Source organism: Narcine bancroftii, chromosome 14 (assembly GCF_036971445.1).
Source record: "Narcine bancroftii isolate sNarBan1 chromosome 14, sNarBan1.hap1, whole genome shotgun sequence".
NCBI classification, from domain to species: Eukaryota; Metazoa; Chordata; class Chondrichthyes; order Torpediniformes; family Narcinidae; genus Narcine; species Narcine bancroftii.
In genome coordinates, this window is record NC_091482.1 from 359,555 (window position 1) to 381,347 (window position 21,793).

At 39.3% G+C, this 21,793-nt stretch overlaps 1 protein-coding gene across 2 annotated transcripts in view; it reads right to left on the bottom strand.

Moving 5' to 3' along the window:
* LOC138749613 (integrin alpha-E-like) overlaps window positions 1-21,793 on the bottom strand; it is a 199,320-nt gene that overhangs the window by 20,655 nt on the left and 156,872 nt on the right. For both annotated transcript variants that reach the window (XM_069911249.1, XM_069911250.1), the window contains exons 25-28: window positions 19,708-19,774; window positions 12,630-12,722; window positions 10,991-11,065; window positions 633-740 (exon numbers count right to left, since the gene is read on the bottom strand). In XM_069911249.1, coding sequence (XP_069767350.1) covers window positions 633-740; window positions 10,991-11,065; window positions 12,630-12,722; window positions 19,708-19,774 — 343 coding nt within the window. The remainder of the gene's footprint in view (window positions 1-632; window positions 741-10,990; window positions 11,066-12,629; window positions 12,723-19,707; window positions 19,775-21,793) is intronic.

Sequence of the window (21,793 nt, forward strand, 5' to 3'; positions counted from 1 at the left end):
TCTGAATGTCCAAAGGAACTGCTCGCACTAACCTTCCAAGACCCACATATTAACAAAAAATTATTGATGTGTACCTATGAATAATTGTCCTATATTGTATTGTTTGTGTGTGTTGTGTCTGGTTGTGTGTCTGCATGTTTTGCCCTGAGGACCAGGGAACACTGTTTCATCAGTTGTACTTGTGCAATCAGATGATAATGAGCTTGACTTGACAAATGACCCATCCTTCAATACCTGATTCAGAATACCTATTATAGGACCGATGTACCAGAATCCCAAGAATTGCAAATATGCATGAGAAGCTTCCAGCAAAGAGACTCTCATTCATTATTTGCATCAGATGCCTCAGCATAGAATCACCTGTCCTATAAACCCTGGCATAAGAAATGTGCACCTGTATCACAAGGCCCAATACTAGAAACTTGTACCAGAGTTCTCAGCATTGGATACAATTCTAAAGTGTTCGACATTGGATCCCAAATCAGAGGGGGTAACATCTGCAGCAAAAGGCCCAACACGCTTGGTACTTGAAACTACCAGTCATGATGAAACCAAGGTGAGGAAATATGGCATTAAATACTTGCAAAGAAATTACATTTTAGAAACCAGAGAAAAAGTAAACAAAATGTTACCTGTTTTAAATTGTCTGTTGCTAAGTTTGTAGTTACAATGATGTCTTGTTTTAATGTTGTGATCATGCACTCAAAATATAAGCACTCACATCCTTCCAAGTTACAGTCCTAAGATAAATGTAGAAAGATGTACGTCATTCAAAAATTCACATCAACATCAAAAAGATGCCTTGTCACTTAATAAACAAGTTTTTAAAAAATGTTCCTGTGGTTGCTCCATCCAGAGCTTTCTGAAATGTTTGGAGTTGACCATGTGAAACTACTACTATCTGTGTGACTGAGGGTTCTCCGAATGGAATTGAATCGGGAACTGCAGTTTAATGCTTTGATTCAGTGAATGCATTGCTCTGTTCCTTCAGGGGGCATTGTCAATGTGTCTGGAGTTGCATTCAGACAATGTTTTTTTCTGAGACACATCAATCTGAAAACTCATGGTAATTTGCACATGTTGAAACATCAATCGACAAGAATTGTAATAAAAGTCTATTGGGAAAAGACAGGGATTGACTACACTGGATTGGATGTTGTGTATCACTCAATGTGATTCGAGAGCATGGGGTAGAGGAACCATTAGGGGGCATATGACCGAGTTCAATTTGAGTTTTAACAATGAGAAACTAAAGTCAGATGTCTTGGTATTTCAGTGGAGTAAAGGGAATACCAGTGGCATTGGAGAGGAACTGGTCAAAGCACATTGAAAGGGGGCATTCGAGAGGAGTCACGTGACGGAGTAGTGGCCGGATGGTGAACTCCAGCCCTCTCCAGAAAAGTCGGAAAAAACAAAGGAAAACACGAAGGCACAAAAATAAAAATTAAAGAAAAGTGAGTATAAAGGTGGAAAGAAGATGGCGACGAAAAAAGAAAAATCGAAATCAACGGTAAGAAGAGAGGAAGAGAAGACAACGGAAGAAGAAGGAGAAGGCCTTACCTGTTCGAAGAGGCCCACGGTGGAGAGAGAAACCCGCTCCCTCAGGTCGGTAGAAAGTGGACTACAAAAATGGCTCGCTGAGCCGAGTAAAAGTGCGCAACCGCGCATGAAAAAAAACACACCGACGGGAGGGGGGACCAGCTGGGGAGTCGATCTCCACAGCCGGCAACGACAGCTGCAGAACACCTGCAGCAAGAAGAGACCACAGAAGACAATGGAAACAAGAAAGAAGAGCAGAAAAGGGCAACAAAGAAACAACAGATGGTCAACCCAGAGGAAGAAGAAGAGGAAGAGGAAGAGTACAGTGAAATGGAAGAAGAAGGGAAAGGCAAGATAAAGGATATACTTTCTCTTATTAAAGAATACATGGAGTCATTTAAAGAATAGCAAGCGCAAGAATTTAATGATTTAAGAAGAAGAATAAACAATACAGAAGAGAAAATGAATAAAATAGATATGACCTTAACAGAAATGGGAAAGAGAATGGACAAGATGGAAGAGCGGGCAGTAGCAGTAGAAATGGAGGTAGAGGACTTAAAAAAGAAATTGGAGGAATCTAATAAAAAAGTTATAGAGGCACAAGAACTGTTAGCTCAGAAAATAGATATAATGGAAAATTATAACAGAAGAAATAACATAAAGATAGTGGGCCTTAAGGAAGATGAAGAAGGCAAGAATATGAGAGAGTTTATAAAAGATTGGATCCCCAGGATCCTAGGATGTCCAGAACTACAGCAAGAAATGTAAATAGAAAGGGCACATAGAGCAATGGCCTTTAAACCACAACCACAACAAAAGCCAAGATCTATTTTAGTAAAATTCCTAAGATATACTACAAGAGAAAAGGTACTGGAGAAGACAATGGAAAAAGTAAGAGAGGGCAACAAACCACTGGAGTATAAAGGGCAAAAAATCTTCATTTATCCAGATATAAGTTTTGAACTCCTGAAGAAGAGAAAGGAGTTCAATACAGCAAAGGCGATTTTATGGAAGAAAGGGTATAAATTTATACTAAAGCATCCAGCGGTATTGAAAATATTTATTCCAGGACAACAAAACAGACTATTCTCGGATCCAGAGGAAGCACGAAAATTTGCAGAACAATTACAAAATAGACTGAGGGATGAAGACGTGTAACGAGAGTACAAAAGACTGCGAACTAAAAAGACACATAAGTTTTGAACTCCTGAAGAAGAGAAAGGAGTTCAATACATCGAAGACGATCTTATGGAAAAAAAAAACTATTCTCGGATCCAGAGGAAGCAAGGAAATTTGCAGAACAACTACAAAACAACTAGAGAGATGAAGATATGTAATAAGAGTAAAAATGACCACGATTTATATGTATGTGGGTAAAGAGGTATATGTATGTATATGTATAATGTGCATACATGAATGTATCCGTATTTAGAGGAAAATATAGAGAGTATAGACAAGAATTAATAAGGGAAGGAAATGGAATAGAGGGAATAAGGAGGGAATTAAAAGAGTGATCTTTGTTACATATGAAAAGTGAAATCTTTTCTGGGGGGGGGCTGGGTGGGGAGGAGTTGCGGTCACTGCAAAATCAGCTGACGTTTGCGAGTGAATTCGCAAATCCAAATGGAGAGGGGAGATGTGGTTGTCCGACAAGGGATAAAGGACAACTCAGGAGGGGAAGGGGAGATTGGGGTTAAAGAAGTTTTAAATAGGAGAATAAGGAAAATGTTTGATGTTTTAGGAATGTTGTCTTATAAAGGGTTCAAAACAAGAAAACAGAAATGGATAAGAAGGAAAGGTAATGATGGAGAAACGGAAAGGGAAGATAAACAAAGTATAAAATGGCTACGTTGAACTATATGACTTTAAATATTAATGGAATACATAACCAAATTAAAAGGAAGAAACTGCTAAATTTAGTGAAAAAAGAAAAAAATTGATATAGCATTTGTGCAAGAAACACATTTAACTGAATTGGAGCACAAGAAATTAAAGAGAGATTGAGTAGGACACGTAACAGCAGCATCGTATAATTCAAAAGCAAGAGGAGTAGCTATATTAATTAGTAAAAATGTGCCATTTAAAATAGAAGAGGAAATAATAGATCCAGCAGGGAGATATGTAATGATAAAATGTCAGATATATTCGGAGTTTTGGAATCTACTCAATGTATATTCACCTAACGAAGAAGATCAAAAGTTTATGCAAGATATCTTTTTGAAGGTAGCAGATACGCAAGGGAACATATTAATAGGAGGGGATTTCAACCTGAACTTGGATTCAAATATGGACAAAACTGGGAAAAAAATTAACAGAAAGAACAAAGTAACCAAATTTATAATTAAATCGATGGAAAAAATGCAACTTTTGGATATATGGAGGAAACGACACCCAAAGGAAAAGGAATATTCATATTACTCGGCTAGACATAAAACATACTCAAGAATAGACCTATTTTTGTTATCAGCTAGTATGCAGGATAGAGTAAGAAAAACAGAATATAAAGCTAGAATACTATCGGACCATTCACACTTAATATTGACAGTAAAGCTAGAGGACATCCCTGCAAGAATGTATAGATGGAGATTAAACCCCATGTTACTTAAAAGGCAGGATTTTAGAGAATTTATTGAAAAACAAATAAAAATGTATTTTGAAATAAATACGGAATCAGTGGAAGATAAGTTTATACTATGGGATGCAATGAAAGCATTCATTAGAGGGCAAATAATAAGTTATGTAACCAAGATGAAGAAGGACTATAATTAGGAAACAGAGCAGTTGGAAAGGGAAATAGTAAATATAGAAAAAGAATTAGCAATGAAGGAAGATACAACTAAAAGAAGAGAATTGGCGGATAAAAAAATAAAATATGAAACACTACAAACATATAAGGTGGAGAAGAACATAATGAAGACAAAACAGAAATATTATGAACTAGGTGAAAAAACGCACAAAATCCTAGCATGGCAGCTTAAGACAGAACAAGCTAAGAAAATGGTATTGGCATCAAGGAAAAAAGACAAACAAATTACATATAATCCAAAAGAAATTAAGGAAAACTTTAGAGAATTCTATGAACAATTATACCGAACTGAAAACGAAGGGAAAGAAGGGAAAATAGATGAATTTCTAACTAAAATTGAACTACCAAAACTACAAATAGAGGAACAAAATAAATTAACAGAGCCATTTGGAATAGTAGAAATACAAGAGATAATTAAAAAATTACCAAATAATAAGACACCAGGAGAGGATGGATTCCCAATAGAATTTTACAAAACATTTAAAGACTTATTAATTCCGCCCCTCCTGGAAGTAATCAACCAGATTGATGAAACACAAAGCTCACCAGATTCATGTAAAACAGCAATAATTACAGTAATACTAAAGCAAGGGAAAGATCCACTCACACCAGCGTCATATAGACCAATATCTTTACTTAACACAGATTATAAGATAATAGCTAAACTATTAGCAAACAGATTAGCAGAGTATGTACCGAAAATTGTAAATTTAGACCAAACTGGATTTATCAAAAAAAGACGCACAACAGACAATATTTGTAAATTTATTAACTTAATTCATGCAGTAGAAGGGAATAAAGCACCTACAGTAGCAGTTGCATTAGACGCAGAGAAGGCCTTTGACAGAGTAGAATGGAATTATTTGTTCAAAGTATTGCAAAAATTCAGTTTACCGGAGAAGAATATTAATTGGATTAAAGCATTATATAAGGGACCGTTAGCGAAAGTGACAGTAAATGGACATGTATCAAAGCAATTTAACCTAAGCAGGTCAACACGGCAGGGATGCCCACTATCACCTTTATTGTTTGTGTTAGCTATAGAACCACTAGCAGAATTGATAAGAACAGAAAATAATATAAAAGGAATAAAAATAAAAGACAAGGAATATAAAATCAGTTTATTTGCGGATGATGTTATAGTGTACTTAACAGAACCAGAACTATCAATAAAAGAATTATATAAGAAATTGAAGGAATATGGAGAAGTGTCGGGTTACAAGATAAACGTAAATAAAAGTGAAGCAATGCCTATGAATAATACGGATTTCTCAAAATTTAAGAAGGAATCACCATTTAGATGGCAAATGCAAGCAATAAGATACCTAGGTGTACAAATAAACAAAAATCTCGGCCAACTATATAAACTCAATTATTATCCACTAATGAAAAAATTACAGGACGATTTAGAGCATTGGAAAGATTTACCACTAACACTAATAGGAAGGATAAACTGTATTAAAATGAACATTTTTCCAAGGATATTATACTTATTTCAGGCATTGCCAACACAACTGACAGAGAAATTCTTCAAAGAGTTAAAGAAAATAATAAGGAAAATTTTATGGAGAGGGGGGAAACCGAGGATAGCACTAGATAAATTAACAGAATGGTATAAACAAGAAGGCTTACAACTGCCAAATTTTAAAAATTATTATAGAGCCGGACAATTAAGATAACTATCAGATTTTTATCAAACAAGGGAAAAGCCAGATTGGACGAGATTAGAATTAGATAAAATAGGGGAAAAGATACCTGAACACATATTATATAAATGGGATGAAAAATTGGTACAACATAGAACTTCTCCAGTATTACATCATATCCTCAATATTTGGAAGAAGATTCATGTAGAAAGAAATAAAATAAATTATCAATTACCAAAACTAATGTTGACGCAAAACAAGTTACTCCCTTTTACAATAGATAACCTTTCCTTTAGAGAATGGGGAAAAAAAGGGATTAAAGGAATAGAAAATTGTTTTTCAGGAAATAGATTCTTCTCCTTTGAACAAATGAAAGATAAGTACAATATAACTCAAGATACAGCGCTGGCATATTACCAATTGAGATCCTACTTGAAGGATAAATTAGGAAGCAGTTTGAGTTTGCCAGAGGGAAGTAACCTTGAATATGTGATTACAGATACAATGATATCAAAAGATTTATAACAAATATGTATATTAAACTGCAAGAAAAGGAGAATGAGGAAACAAATGGTAAAACTAAACAAAAATGGGAACAAGATTTAAATATAAAGATAAAAAAGGAAACATGGGAGAAGTTATGCTTCGGAACGATGAGAAATACAATAAATACGAGGTTACGTATGATACAATATAACTGGATACACAGGCTATACATTACACCTCAAAAGTTAAATAAATGGGACCCAACAGTATTTGATAGATGTTTTCGATGTAAAAAAGAAATGGGAACAACAATTCACGCAATCTGGACATGTGAGAAAGTAGAAAAATTTTGGGAAGATCTCAATCAGATATTAAATTAAATAACAGAAAAGAATATACCAAAGAATCCAGAGATCTTCCTCCAAAGTAACATAAAAAACAAAGAATTTGGAATTGATTTGGAGGATGCACAAAAAAGATTTGTTAAGATAGCCCTAGCCGTAGCCAAAAAATGTATTATGTCAACCTGGAAATTGGAAGATAATTTGAAAATACAACAATGGTATATAGAAATGAATAAATCTATTCCATTAGAAAAAATAACATATAGTTTAAGAAATAATATTGAAATATTCAAACAAATACGGGAGCCTTACATTAAATACAATAGCGAAAACCTACCGGGGACAATCATGACCTAAGCTAACGGAAGGAAAAGGAAATGAAAAGAATGGACTCAGTGGAATTTCTTGTTTATATTTATTGAATGACAACATTGTCTGACTGGTTTAATGTATCCTAGATTTATACCTTAAATAGACGGGAGGGGGGAGGTAGGGAGGGTGGGATGGGAGGAGGGAGGGGGGGGGAGAAAATGGCACTGTATATGTGTGAAAAGGAAAAAGTGTGTACCATGGTTAATGTGATTTATGGTGTGAAAAATAAAAAATTGAAAAAAAAAAGAAAGGGGGCATTGATAGGGAGGAGAGCAGAGCGGTAATGGTGGAATTTTTACAAGACATGAGGAAGGTGCAGCATACAGAGCAAAAAAAAGAAAGGGCATACAAGATAACAAAAATTAGTGGGAAGGCAGAAGACTTGGAAGCTTTTAAAAGCACACAGAAGGTTATTTGGAAGGAAAAGATTAACTTTGAAAGGAAGCTAGGTAATGTCACTACTGCTACAGCCAGGTTATGGCTCACGGTTATAGCTCAAGACTCGCGGAAGGGTGTATTCGACACTGAGTTTATTCAGGGGCAGCTCTTCCTTTTGTAGTGAGCTTGACCACATCACCACCGGGGTATGGCTTGAGCAGGCCAGCTACCTCTTGCTTGGTTCCAGCATCTGGGTCCCGATTGGGCCCCATGGGATCTGCCGGCGGTGATTGGTGAGTTTCACTGTTCCACCTGGCCGATGGAAACAGGTGTCTCAGCCCGTGCGAGGTTTTGCCAGTTGCCACGTTCAGTGGCCCTTTCAGAACCGGTGATCAGGACAGAATTCTTAGGAGGCTGACCCGTGCCGTGGGGTGTATGGGTGATGGGGTGGACAGAGTCGAAGTAGGCCAGTTTCTCCTCGCCACTAATGTCCAGAACACAGGTGGAGCTGTTTTTTATGAGACGGTATGGCCCCTCGTAAGGTCTCTGGTGGCTGGTGTGCCCTGTGCTGAACATATACACATTTACAATCAGCCAAGTCCTTGGGGATGTACATGTGGGGCTGGCTGTCGGGTCTGGGCTTGGTGGGGGCCAGGGTGCCGAGGCACTTGCGAAGCCGGGACACTGTAGTTGCTGGGAGGCTCCCCTAAGTCCTCAGGGATCATTACAAATTTATCCGGTCTGACCAGGGGTGCGCCGTAGAGCACAGTGGAAGATGCCTCGAGGTCCTCCTTGAGTGTGGCTTGAATTCCCAACAGGACCCAGGGAAGCTCGTCAGCCCAGTTAGGTCCAGTCAGCCTTGCCATTAAAGCTGCCTCAAAATGTCCATCTTACCTTTCTACCAACCCGTTGGCCTGCAAGTGATACGCTGTGGTGTGGTGGAGTTGGATCCCCAAGGTGTGGGCTAAGGCAGTCCACAGACTAGGTGAAATGAGCTCCCCCTCTCTGAAATGAGGTGTTCAGGGACCCCGAAATGTGTTACCCAAGTGTTAAGTAGGACTGGCGTGCATGCCTCTATGGAAGCCTTTGATAGTGGCTCCACCTCTGGCCATCTGGTCAGTCAGTCGACCAGTGTGAAGAGATAGCGTGCGCCCCTGGACACAGGTAGGGGCCACACAATGTCAACATGCATGTGGCTGAACTGGCGATATGTGGGATCAAATGTCTGTGGGGGGGGGGGGGCTTGGTGTGGGTCTGAATTTTGGATGACTGAAAATGAGTACGTCCTGTCCCATAGTGCGACCTCTTTGCGGAGGTCGTGCCAGACGTACCTGCTCGCCACCATCTTAACAGCAGTCCTCCATGTGGCCAGAACAACAGGGCAAGGTTTACCCGTCAAGGTGTCGCAGAGCAGCATGCAATTGCAGGGGGTGATCTGGACGCCCTCCAGGTGTAAGCCAGTGAGCACTGTCCAGTATGCCAGAATATCAGGGTCTGCCTGCTGTGCCTCCACCAGGGCCGTATAGTCGTTGCCAGGGTTAGGGTTGTGCACTGCCAAGATAGTCGACCAGGATAGGGCGTTGGCACTATGTTGGAATTACTGGCTATCTGCTCAATGTCCGTAGTAAATTCAGAGTTGTAGGACAGGTGTCGCTGTTGCCTGGCTGACCATGGGTTGGACACCTTACAGAAGGCAAATGTAAGGGGTTTGTGGTCCATGTAAATTTTGTTCCTGCCCTCTAGGAAGTATCAAAAGTGCCAAATTGCCAGGTATAAGGCTAACAGTTCTCTGTCAAAGGCCCTGTTCTTGTGCTCTGGTGGCCTGAGGTGTTTATTGAAAAAGGCCAGTGGTTGCCAATGTCCAATCACTCGTTGCTCAAATTCAACCCCGATGGTTGTGCTGGAGGTGTCTGTGGTGAGGAGCTGGTGTATGAGGTTGTAGAAGCCTCTTCATTGGGTGTGTTTAAGGCAAAGATTGAGAGGGTTTTGATTAGCCAGGGCATCAAAGGTTATGGGGAGAAGGCCGGGCAGTGGGGCTGAGGGGTAAAATAGTTCAGCTCATGATTGAATGGCGGGGCAGACTCGATGGGCTGAATAGCCTATTTCTGCTCCTGTGCCTTATGGTCTTATGGAAAGACATGTAGTTTATAATGGGTTTTGAAAGTTGTATGTAAGATGTATAAATTGAACGTTTGTACAAAACCTTATTCAAAGATGTAACATCAAAACAGTTGGAAAATTAAAATAGAATGAGTTTCCAAAAAAATCGGCCATGCACGGTGAACCTTGTTGATTTTTTTTTAAAAGTAACATTAGGGTTGATGAAAACATTGAACAGGAGTCGGCTTTAAGGCCCCTTGAACCTATTTTGGAATTTAATGACCTCAATAACACAGTTCCCTAAGAACCCAAAAACCCATCTTTGTCTTTCCTAAATACTTTGTATAACTGAGAATAGTTTTCAGGGTTGAGAATTCTCGAGATTCAGAGATGCATTCTCGAAACATTTCATCAGCTGTGCTGTTCAATAATTCAAGGGATTTCAGCACTCATCATTGCTTTCCCACTCCACTACTCACCCAAGATATGTGTTGACTCTGTATCTAACAACCTTTTGTTTTAAATACTGATATTTAGGACTGAGCATAACCTTTTGTGCCATTTTCAAAATTTGGTGGGATGGGCAAATTTTGAGCCAGAAACATTTTTCTTACCACACTTGTATCTGATCTGGAATTTTAAAGAATCTAGGCAAATATTCCACAGTTACAATCCTTGCAGTTGGATGCAGCACAATCTGTCTGTTTCCTCCCTGAACATTCTTGATGAAGATGAATTCCTGGATCAAAACTTCATTGGATATTACCATGTTGCCCAGTCATGCAGATATTTTGGCCCTTAAATTTTAAATTTAGACACAGTAACAGGCCATTTCAGCCCACAAGTTCATTCTGCCCAATTTACACCCCATTAACCTACACCCTTGGGATGTTTCGAATGGTGGGAGGAAACCAGAGCCCCCAGGGTAAACTCACGCAGACACGGGAAGAGCATACCAACTCCTTACTGGCAGCGCGGGATTCGAACCCTGGTCCTGAGCGTTGGTGTTGTAAAGGCATTGTGTTAACCACAAAACCAAACGTCCTGCCTTTCTAGACAGAGACATGGAGGTATTGGTTTATATTATGTGGAAATTTTAAGTTACACTTTGAAGGATCAATGTGATGGACAATCAGGATGTTTTCTCAAAACCTCAAGGGATAGATGGTCCTCATCTCAGCTGGAACATGCTTTTGTAGAAAGGAAGGATGCAGTGCCATGATTTGAGACGTTTCTATTGGTACACTGTATTGTTAATATCATTTTGAGAGTTGAATAATAGTTATAACATGTAAATAATTAGATAAATTTAAACGTACCCATTTATCTCTTTCATTATGTATCACTTTTTGTTTCAAGATGTTCCGTACTTCCTCACAATCTTTCAAACTTTCCTGTAAAAACAAACCAAATTGTTTTGGGTTCCAGGTATTCAGCCACATTTAGCATCAGACAATAGACTATGATAAATTCTTGAAATCTTATTTATTAATGAGCAGCTGCTGATTTCTTCGTGAATATACTCCCACAATGCAATTCAGTAAGAAGCTGAAGGATTTCAGGCAGCTACCGAGTATTTGCCTTCCATGGATGCTCTCTGATCTGCTGCTTCCTCGAGCATTTGTGTGTTTTAACAGTGAGAGTTATGCAGCACAAACTGGCTGTTCGGACCACTCTATTTCTTGATATGATATCAGGTTAAATTTTACATGTAACTCAGTTCTTCAAGTCCTGGCAACATCCTTGCAAATCTCCTCTGCACTTTCAATCTTATTGATATACTTCCTCCAAATTTGGCCTCACCAATGCCTTATACAATTTTAACACAACATCCCAGCTCCTGTTCTCGATACTTTAATTTATAAAGGCCAATATGCCAGAAGCTCTAACAACCCTGACCATCTGTGATGCTACTTTCAGGGAATTATGTATCTGTATTCCCAGATCCCTCTGTTCTACCGCACTCCTCAGTGCCTTTCTGTTGACCAAGTACGACCTTTCTTGGTTTGTCCTTCCAAAATGCATCACCGCACACTTGTCTGCATTAAACTCCATCTGCCATTTTTCGGCCCATTTTTCCAGCTGGTCCGGATCCCTCTGCAAGCTTTGAAAACCTTCCTCACTGTCCACAACACCTCCAACCTTGCTGTCACCTAAAAACTTGCTGATCCAATTTACCACATTATCATCCAGATCATAGATATAGATGATAAACAACAATGGACTCGGCATCAATCCTCCAGCCAGAAAGGCAACAATTCACCACCACTCTCTGGCTTCTCCCGTAGAGCCACTGTCTAATCTAATTTACGACCTCACCATGAACACCAACCTATGTAAACTGACTCCACAATAGTCTAAATCTTATCTGGATTGAACTCCATCTGACACTCAACTCTGCACCCTCTTTTTCCTCAATATTTTTTTCAATTCTCTTTCATCTTATCTGCCAAGGGCCCCTTTTTGTTCTCCCAATTTCGTTTTCAAGTGTACTTTTGTCTTTTTTATACTCTTCTTCACTTCATGCCAATACCTGATTAATCTTGCCTTCTAAATCCTCACCAGATGCTTTACATTTCACACCCTTGCCTCCATCTAGGGTCACAGTTGAGGCACAGGTTTACATGTACATCATTAATCCAAATTTTCTACATCTGGCATACTCTGTGACCTCTTCTACAATGAGAGAGTGGGTGACCTCCGACGAACATCTGCAGGTGGGTCCCAGCTGGAACTCTCAGTTGCCAACCATTTTAATTTCCATCATCATCGCCAGACAGACACATCTGTCCCTCATACTCATTCATTACCAGGGAGGAAACAAGTGTGAACTTCAGGAATAACACATCATGTTCCTCCTCGACAGCATTAAACCCAATCATTCCACAATTTAAATCTTGCCTTAAATAGTTAGGCAGAGGTGATATGCAGATTCAATGAGATTAAATTTAACATTACCCGATGTAGTTTCAGAATTTCTTGACCCCATACTTTCACCGGAATTGATATTATTAGATTTGTTGAAGCATTATAAGGGTTATCCATGGTTACCTGTAAAATAAAGAGTGTTAATATTTAATACTAACACAGTCAGTTTCCTCAAAGTATTGATTGGTGGTTAAAATTATAAACTCATACAGTGCTAGAAAATGACAGTTCCAGGACTTGCTCTTTGTCAGAACGATTGAATTGTCATGGAACTGTAACTGAACAGCAGCTGCTAGGCCTCTGATTTATTGTCAGTACATACATGACATCATATACAATCCTGAGATTCTTTTTTTTGTGGGTTGCATGTGATGTCATGTATGTACTGACAATAAATCTGAATCACAGGACCTAGCATTCAATTACTATACTGAGAGGGAAATGCAGGTATCCCACTTTTCAGCTTTCCTCAACGTTGAGTTTATTTTTTGCAAATTGTAATCCATTCTTTTTGAAAGCCATGACTGAAAATTACCCTGACAGACAGTGTATTCCAAATAATAAACACCTGCCAAGTAAAAATGCTTAATTTCCATCTTTTGTGAGTCAATTAAATCTGGATCTCTTGTTTCTCATTCATTCCACCAAATGGAGAGATTCTCGGTTAACTCTATGTAGGCTCATGACTTTGAACATTAATTCTCTGCCCCAAGGAAAAGAAAATAACTTTTCCAACTATAATTTATAAACTTCTATCAGGTTGCCACTCAGCTTCTAACACTCCAGAGAAAACATTAGTCTTCTCACCTCTCCTCATGACTTCAGGCAACAGCCTAATAAACCTCTTCTCTACCCTTTCCAGTGCCTGTACATCCTTGTTAAATGGGGTAACCAGAATGGCGGACAGTATTCAAGTGAGATTGAACCAAAGTTTTGCAAGATAACTTCATCACATTTGTACTCAATACCTGCCCAATGAAGGCAAGCATGTTATAAAGAGCCAAAAGAAATGGGGGAGATCTTGAATGTTTTTTTTGGCATCTGTATTTACTAAGAAAACTGGCACAGAGTCTATGGAAGTGAGGCAAACAAGCAGTGAGGTCATGGAACCTAGAGGAGGAGGTATTTGCTGGTTTAAGGCAAATAAGAGTGGATAAAGCCCCAGGGCCTGACACAGTATTCCATCAGACCTTGAGGGTGGCAGATGTAGAAATTGAGGGACCCTGGCAGATAGATTTAACATGTTCTTAACCATGGGTGAGGTTCTGGAGGATTGGAGGGTAGCTTATGTTGTTCTGATATTTAAAAAGGGCTCTAAAATAATCTGGGAAATTATAGGCCAGAGAGCCTTAGTAGTGGGTAAGTTATTGGAAGGTGTTCCAAGAGATTGGATAGACAGGGACTGATTAGAGATAGTCTATCTCAGAATTTATTGAAACGGTTATTTGGAAAGTTGATGAAGGAAAGGCCGTGAATGTTGACTACATGGACTTACTAAAGGCCTTTGATGAGGTCCAGCATGGGAAGTTAGTCTGGAAGATTTAGTTGGTTGGTGTTCATGGTGAGGTAGAAAATTAGATGAGATATTGGCTTTACAGGAGAAGCCATAGAATGGTAGTGGATGATTGCCTCTCTGACTGGAGGCCTGTGACCAATCCTCAAGGATTGGTGCTGGATCCATTTATATCAATGATCTGGATGATAATGTGGTAAATTGGAGCAGTAAATTTGTAGATGACAGAAAGATTGGTAGTGGAAAGCAAGGAAGGCTTTTAAAGCTTGCAGAGGGATCTGGGCCAGCTGGAAAAGGCTGCAAAATGGCAGTTGGAATTTAATGCAGACAAGTGTGAGGTCTTGTATTTTGGAAGGTCAAACCAAGGTAGGTTGGACATACACTGGAAACAGTAGAACAGAGATCTGAGAATACAGATACATAATTCCCTGAAAGTGGCAACACAGGTAGATAGGGTCATAAAGAGAGCTATTGGCACATTGACCTTCGTAAATCAAGAATTGAGTGTAGGAGTTGGGTTGCTAAGATAAAGTTGTTTAAGACATTGGTGAGTCCAAATTTGAAATATTGTGTGCAATATTGGTCACCTCGTAACAGGAAGGATATCAATAAGATTCAAAGACAGCAGAGAAGAATTACTGGGATGTTGCTGGGACTTTAGGGACTGAGCTATAGGGAAAGGTTAAACAGGTGAGGAGCACAGAAGAATGAGGAGAGATTTGATAGGTATAGAAAATTATGATGGGTATGGACAAAGTGAATGTAGGCAGGGTTTTTCCACTGAGGTTATGTGAAGATATGGGTTAAGATTGAAAGGGGGAAAAAGTTTCAAGAGAATATGAGGGGAATTTCTTCACACAGAGAGTGGTGGGAGTGTGAAATGAGCTGCCAGCTGAATTGGTAAATGCAGACTTCATTTTGACATAAAAGAAAAATTTGCTTGGTACATGGATGAAAAGGTATGAAGGGCTCTGGTCCATGTTCAGGTCAGTGGGATGAGACAGAATAATAGTTCAGTCCACATGAGAAGGGATAAAGGGCCTTTTTCTGTGCTGGAGTGTTCTATGCCCTCTTTACCCTCTGACGTACTTGTATGGTAATTTTCAGATCCAACTGCGCATCAATACTTTTAAACATTCTGCCATTAAGCGTTTAAATTCTCCAGAGATCGCAGAATACTACAAACCATTTGGCGCAATATATTCTGGTGATCTGTATTCATCTACTCAGCATCAATCTAATTCTTCCAAAACTCTCTGCCCTTGTATTTCCCTTCACAAAGTGTATCACCTCAGACCTGTTCAGATTAAACTCCTTCTGCCATTTAATGGCCCATATCTGTAACTGATCTATAGCCTTTTATACTCTTCACATTTCAACCAATCTTCCTGTCATTATTGCATTTACTAATCCACCCATCTACCTTTTCATCCAAGTTGTGTGTGTACTGTATGTCACAAATAACAGGGGTCCCAACACCAATGGTATCACAGCTGTCAGAAGGGAGGACATCATGAAGAAATTATCCACTGTGTGGGTATAGATGGAAGTCAGAAACAGGAATGGACTAATCACTCCATTGGGACGAGTTTATAGGCTCCCAAATAGTTACCAGGCCATTGAGGAACAGATACATCGGCAGATTTTGGAAAGGTGCAAAAATAACAGGGTTGTTGTCATGGATGACTTGAACTTCCCTTGCATTTTTTGGCACCTCCTTAATTCAAAGGATTTGCAGGAGGGACTTTTTTAGGTATTCCAAGAAAGATTCCTGACACAGTATGTGGACTGGCTGAGTACCAGGGGAGGACATATTGGATTTAGCTCTTGGCAATGAACTTGGTCAGGTGACAGGTCTCTTTGGTGGGCGAGCACTTCAGAGATGGTGACCACAGCTTCTTGACATTTAGTGTACTATGGACAAGGACAGGAGCAGATCTGTGCAAGTATTACATTGAGGAAAGGCAAATTCTATTTAAAATAGGAAGAAACAGGGGGAAATCATTTGGAACAGATAATCTCTGGGAAATGCACAACAGAAATGTGGAGGTTTATGGACCACTTGCCAGGGATTCTGGATATATTTGTCCCACTGAAACAAGGAAAGAATGACAGGGTAAAGGAGCCATGGCTGATGAGAGATGTGGAATATTTGGACAAGAGAAAGAAGGAATCATAAACATGGTTTAGGAAGCAAAAAACAAACAGGAATCTTGAGAATTTTCAGATTGTCAGGAAGAAATGAAAAGAGACTGAGGAGAACATGAGAAGGCTTTGGCAAATAGGATTAAAGAAAACCCTATGGTATTCTAGATGTTTTGTGAAGACAACAAGGTGATTAGTGGGGATGGGACCATTCAAGGACAAATGGAGAAACCAACACCTGGAGGCAGACTTTGCTTCATTGTTCCCTCCAGAGAGGGACTGACAAATGTCAGGTCAGCATGGAATAGGCTAATGTGTTGAAGCAAGTCAAGGTTGAGAAAGAAGTGGTGTTGGAGTTTCTGAAAAATGTCAGGATAGATAAATCCCTGGAGCCAGACAGGATTTACCCCAGGGTACCCAGGGAGCGAGGGAAGAGATTGCTGGGGCATTGACAATGATCTTTGTGTCATCACTGGTCACAGGATTTGAGGAGGGCAAATATTGTTCATTGTTCAAGAAGGGCAACAGGAGAAACGGAGAACAAGAAGAGCAGATGAATCTTGGGGTCCACAGATCCCTCTGTTGTTACAGGCCAGAAGTAATGCCATTTGGCTGATCGAGTCCACGCTGCCATTCCATCAAAGGCTGATCTATTCATCAAAACAGCCGCAATCCCTTTCCTGATATCCTTTTAAACCATGACTATTCAGATACATAACCATCTCTACCTTAAATACACCCAACGACTTGGCCACAGCCACTGCTGATAGCAGATTCCAGAAATTCTCCACTTTCTGGCTAAAGAAATTCCTCTGCATCTCTATTTTAAATGGGTGTCCTCTTGCCCTCGACTCCCCTTCCATGGGGAAACAACTTTGCCAAATCTGCTATCTCCAGACCTTTCAACATTTGAAATGTTTCTGAGGTCCCCCACCCACTCCCCCCAACCCATTATTGTGAACTCTAAGGATTACAGTCCAAGAGCCATCAAACTTTCCTCTTCTTCTAATCTCTTAATTCCAGGAATCATTCTTGTGAATCTTCTCTGAACCATCTCCTAAGCCAGCACATCCTTTCTTAAATAAGGAGCCCAAAACTGAACCTTGTACTTCATGTCAGGCCTCACAAGTGCTTTGTAAAGCCTCAACATCACATCCCTGCTCTTAAATTCTATTCTTCTAAATATGAATGCCAACATTGCATTCATCTTCTTCACCAATGACTCAGGCTCCTGGAGGTGAAGTTGAGGATGTTGTGCATGAGGTCTCCAAAGTCCCTTTGCACCTGCAAATTTTGAATTTTCTCCCCATCAAAATAATAGCCTGCCCTTTTATTTCTGTTGTGCAAGTTGATTGGGTGACTAAGAAGCCATTATGGTGTATTGCTTTTATTAGCTGGGGATTGAGTTTAAGAGTAATGTGGTAATATCACGGCTCTATTAAATTATGGGTAGAACACTCATTATTCAAACTGAGTATTGCATTCAATTCTGGTCTCATTATAGGAAGGATGTGGAATCTTTACAAAGGGTGCAGATGAAATCTACCAGGATGTTACCTGGCTTAGAAATCATGTCTTTTAAGGAAAGATTGGGTAAGCTCTGGTTTTTCACTTTGGAGCAATGGAGGATGAGAGACAATTTAATAGAGGTGTATAACATTGAGGGGCAGAGATAGAGTCGATCTTTTTCCCAGGCCAATATCAGAGTATAGCTCTGTCAGGTGAGTGGAGGACAGTTTGGGAGAGATGTCAGAGGTAGATTTTTTTAAACAGTGATAGCTACCTGGAAGACAGTACCTGGGGTAATGGTTAATGTTGTGTGGAGCTACCACTATATGTGTATGTGTGTGTATGTACTGGCTTGCCCCTAAACTTGTGACTCCTCCCTCTCAGATATCCCTATAAAGGCTAGTAATTATGCCTTGGAACAGGGTCAGTAACATGCAAATTGTGCTGACACTTTAAGGTGATTAAAGCCTATTAATCACAATTCTCTGTCTGATTGGGTTGATTGGTAATACATTGCTGAATCGATGGGGACATTTAAAAGGCTCTTCGATATACATCAGACTGTAATAAAATAGAGGGTATGGGCTGTGAGGGAGAAAGGGATTAGATTGATCATGGAGTAGGTTTGCATTGGTTCGCACAACATTAGGGCCAAAGGGCCTGTACTTTGCAGTACTGTTCTATATTCTATGCTCCCTGCAAAATATGATTGGTCATGGACACCCAACCAAAATAACACCTTCCACCACTAGTTGACCTTCTATGGGTCAACCAATTCTGAATCCAAACTATCGATTCCCATGTTTCTGTTTGTTCATGATCTTTTTGTTAATTATTCACACCCATTCAAATAAATATTTGATTGATATACGGTGGCTCAAGGTACCATATATTTCAGTGTATAAATCAGGTCTTTCAACCCTCAAAAAGCATTTTTGTAAGCCAAAATACAAAAATTAGATCTTAAAGTCAACTAAAAAAACACCGCTTGACATAGATTCGGCATACAAGACAAACCTGAGAGCACCTCCCCACTGCTGGTGCCATTGCTCCCTGACACCTCCCCACCACCAGGTGCTGCCATTACCCTCCTAGACATTTTACAATTGTAGAGCCCGAGGTCCCTGCTCCTGCCCGATAGACTGACACGTAGCCGTGGTTCATGCACCGAGCACACTTGGGCAGCAAGCCGACTTCTTCAGTGCGGACAGCACTATTCCCGACGTTGAGACATCACTGAATCTGGTTGCAGCTGATGCTGAAGACTTGGACCATTTGGCATTTTCCCAGCCAGAATAAAAGGTTTCTTTTAATGTTGTATTTTGACTTCCTTTCTTAATTTACAGATGTGTTACTTTGCAATTGGAGTGATGTAACAAAGTCTGGGTTGTTGCTGGGAGGCTTGGACACCAGTCTCCAGTACATTCCTTGCAGAAAATTGGAGGGGGTGGGGGTCAACTTATATTCCCAATGATATGAAGATGAGGCTGAAAATGAGAATTCAATATCTGAAGGTTGACTTATTCACTGAAATATATGGTATCTTTTCACAAGCATAGGGATTTACATAAGGAATAGCAGATTCCTCTGAGAAGCAATGAAATGGATTAGTTCCAGCTAATCTGTGTCTGAAACATTGACCTATCACTGGGCCAAAATGATGTCCTTGGATTGTGGGCACTTCAGAGTTCATTCATTGGACCTATTTACTGAGGTCAATCAACCTGTATAGCAGTGGAGTTTTGTGCAGAACAATTGAAGTGGTCAGTCTCAGTGGTTAATCTGTGACAAATTTCTGAAGCTAATTTAATATTAAACAGACTATTTGGTGTAAAAGAAAGGTTTGTTTCATCTGCTTGGATATGATGAGAACTACACTGTTATTCTACATGGATTTAACTCATTCCAAGAAAGGTCTGGGTGAACAAGAATATGCCTTACCTGGAAGTGAAACGATACAGGCCTATTTGCATCATAATCGTGGATGTCAACCTTCATTATTTGATTTCTGTAATAATTTGAATATTCCTATTAGTTAAAAATATTTATAACAGCACTTTTCAGAAATCAAGTCCATTGTCTGATGCAAGAGAGAAACACAACCAGTGATTTTATGCCTATACTGCTCCAATGTTGAATGCAGAATTATATTTCATGTAATATAGTTAATTATTTCACCATAAATTATGAAATGGACAGAATCTGGGGAGGCTTGTATCAACAGTGGCAGGCTCACAATTTAAAATGTCAACAATTTGACATGTATATTAATTCAGGTAAATTCCACTCAATCCTTGTGCCGTTTACAGCTCTAGAACACGGGATTGGCAAATACTATGTTCAAACTTTCTTCCTTTGGTAGTGACTAATGATTTGTTGAGCATTATAAGTTCTCCCAATGTCAACCATTCTCCCTTGTTTCTCCCTGGGCCAGTGATTCTCAACCTTTTTCTTTCCACTCACGTACCACTTTAAGTACTCCCTATGCCACAGGTGCTCTGTGATTAGTAAGGGAATGCTTTGTGGGTGGTATGTGGGTGAAAAGAAAAAGTTTGAAAACCAATGTTTTAATCATACCCCATTGACTCATTATGTGCATGGTTTCATTACTCTGAAGGAAATGGGGCAATGACAATTTTTCTCAAGCAAAATATTTCACTAACAATTGGGTCTAGAGCAGTGATTCTCAACCTTTCCTTCACATTCACATCCCACTGTAAGTAATCCCTTACTAATCACAGAGCGCCAAGGGCATAGGAATTACTTAAAGTTCTATGTGAGTGGGAAAAAAAAAGGTTGAGAACTACTGCCCTAAGCAAATACTGATTGCTTTATTCAAGAGCAAAGCTATCATCTGCCTGACGAGTAAGTGCTACTCAATCCAAAAATTAGATATATTTTCTACAAAGGCTATCAAGCAGACTGTAGCACTTAGAAATTGTTGTGTCTACCACAGATCAATGTAAGAGGTCTTGCTCAAGTTGTGGAAAATGATGGAAGGCAAACCCTGGTATCCGACATCTATGGGGATTGGGAGATGCTAGATGTGTGTATTTTGAGACTTACTCTTAAAACGCCTAAACTAATACACCTCCATTAAGAATAGACAGTTCAAAAGACAAAAATATTATAACGTACTGACACTGAACAAACTTCACTCGCATGAAAATATAAACCTTAAAGCATTCTGCTTTATTTTCAGTCACATTCTTTGAAAACATTTAACTGCAGCTGCATCTGCAGGTTCCTCCCCTTCGCCCAAAAGACGAACAATAACATTGTAGATAATTAACCCCAACCCCCACTCAAAGTTTACAGATAAAGCCTTTGACTGGGATGACTTACTAAGCAAGAATAAGGAGACACTTTAGGAGCGTTATCAACCACCTCTTTTACCTGGGCAACACCATTTCTGTTTAACACAAATTTATTCAAACAGATACTACAAGCAAAGCATGACCAAGGGACTTGCTGGCTGAATATTTGCTCCCATCTTCACCACAGGTTTATTTGTTACTTTAGAGAACATTTATTTTTACAATTTCAAAAATGTGCATTTTACCTATTATTTTATGCATTTAATTTAATCTTTTTAAATTTATTTTCTTATAATTTTTTTTGCCTGTTGCTTGATGCTACTGGTTCAGATACCAGGAATTTTACTGTACGAGAGTTGACAAGTATCAAATGGATTATCTTTGTGTCCTTCTGTATGTGCACCCTTCAGCAAATTCAAACATTGAGTAAAAAAAACACTCACAATTTAGCAATTTAAAACATGTTCTGTTTATGTTGTTATTTTGAATGTTGCATACTTTTCCACTAAAAATGTTAATAAACCACAACATTACAATTGTGACTACATAAAGATGTTTACATCTCTTTGCCCTTAATTAGTCCAAAAGCATGCATAAATATGGCCCAATATTACAAAAAATACAAGATTTCCTTCATCACAAATTCTCTCAGTCATTTCCCTCACTCACTGAGAATGACACAGTTCTGTTTATTGCACTGCCATTGGTGG